The sequence below is a fragment of the Notothenia coriiceps genome, unplaced genomic scaffold (assembly GCF_000735185.1).
Source record: "Notothenia coriiceps isolate Sejong01 unplaced genomic scaffold, NC01 NC01_scaffold00030488, whole genome shotgun sequence".
Lineage (NCBI taxonomy): Eukaryota > Metazoa > Chordata > Actinopteri > Perciformes > Nototheniidae > Notothenia > Notothenia coriiceps.
Window position 1 is genome coordinate 821 of NW_011363189.1, and position 854 is coordinate 1674.

The window sequence follows — 854 nt, forward strand, 5'->3', positions numbered from 1 at the left end:
ATAAAGGGAGGTCAGGTACTCTTTAAAACAGCTGCTAGTTATGGGTACTTTTTACTTAAGTACATTTCAAAGCCTCTTTACTTTTACTTGAGTAAAGAAGTTTAGTCAGTAGGCCTACTTAAACATTAAACACGAGTATCTGTACTTCTACTTGAGCAAAGGATGTGTGTACTTTTGTCATCTCTGTAAATAAAACAAACAACTAACTAACTAACTAACTAACTAACTAACCCCAGACGGTTAAAATGCTCTGGTGCAAGTGTCATGCATTGTAACAACCTCAATCTCTGCCTCTCTGACTGCAGACTTCCAGAGGTGACCCGTCTTGACCTGAGCTACAACCCGATGACGTACCTGGGAGAGGAGGTGGTTTCCATGAAGAAACTGACGCACCTCTTCATGGATCACATGTCCCTGCAGGACCTGGACCCCACGGCCTTCTCCAAATCCAGCAAACTGGTGCACCTGGACCTCGGTCACAACCAGCTGAGAGTCCTGCAGCCTTTCTCCGAGGGAACGTCGTCGCTGGCTCGCCTCAACCTGGCCGGGAACCCTCTCTCCTGCAACTGCTACCTGCGTCCTCTCAGGTAAACAAACACTTGAAAAGGAATATTTAGGGGACAATGTAGGGGGTCTATTAAGGGATGTTTGCCATGAGTCTTTTTTTTTCTTCAAAAGCATCACAGGGTTTCCTCCGAGAGAAATAGTGTTAAGTATTATTATTTGATGACGCCCTTAGTCTGTGTACTACGGTAGCAGTCGCACTGTTATTCTGTTCTTGTATGAAGGTACGTCCTAATGTGACGTCACTACGTTGACTAGGTACGTCCTAATGTGACGTCACTACGTTGACT

General features: G+C 45.2%; 1 protein-coding gene and 1 long non-coding RNA gene across 2 annotated transcripts in view; both read left to right on the plus strand.

Annotated features, from left to right (window-relative positions):
* Positions 1 to 264: 264 nt before the first annotated feature.
* The window catches only part of LOC104959590 (chondroadherin-like protein), a 5980-nt gene continuing 5390 nt past the window's right edge, over positions 265 to 854 (plus strand). Inside the window, exon 1 of the mRNA XM_010787499.1 lies at positions 265 to 587. Within this exon, the coding sequence (XP_010785801.1) occupies positions 265 to 587 (323 nt within the window). The remainder of the gene's footprint in view (positions 588 to 854) is intronic.
* LOC104959589 (uncharacterized) overlaps positions 715 to 854 on the plus strand; it is a 459-nt gene continuing 319 nt past the window's right edge. The window contains exon 1 of the long non-coding RNA XR_799888.1: positions 715 to 822. This is a non-coding gene — a long non-coding RNA (uncharacterized lncRNA). The remainder of the gene's footprint in view (positions 823 to 854) is intronic.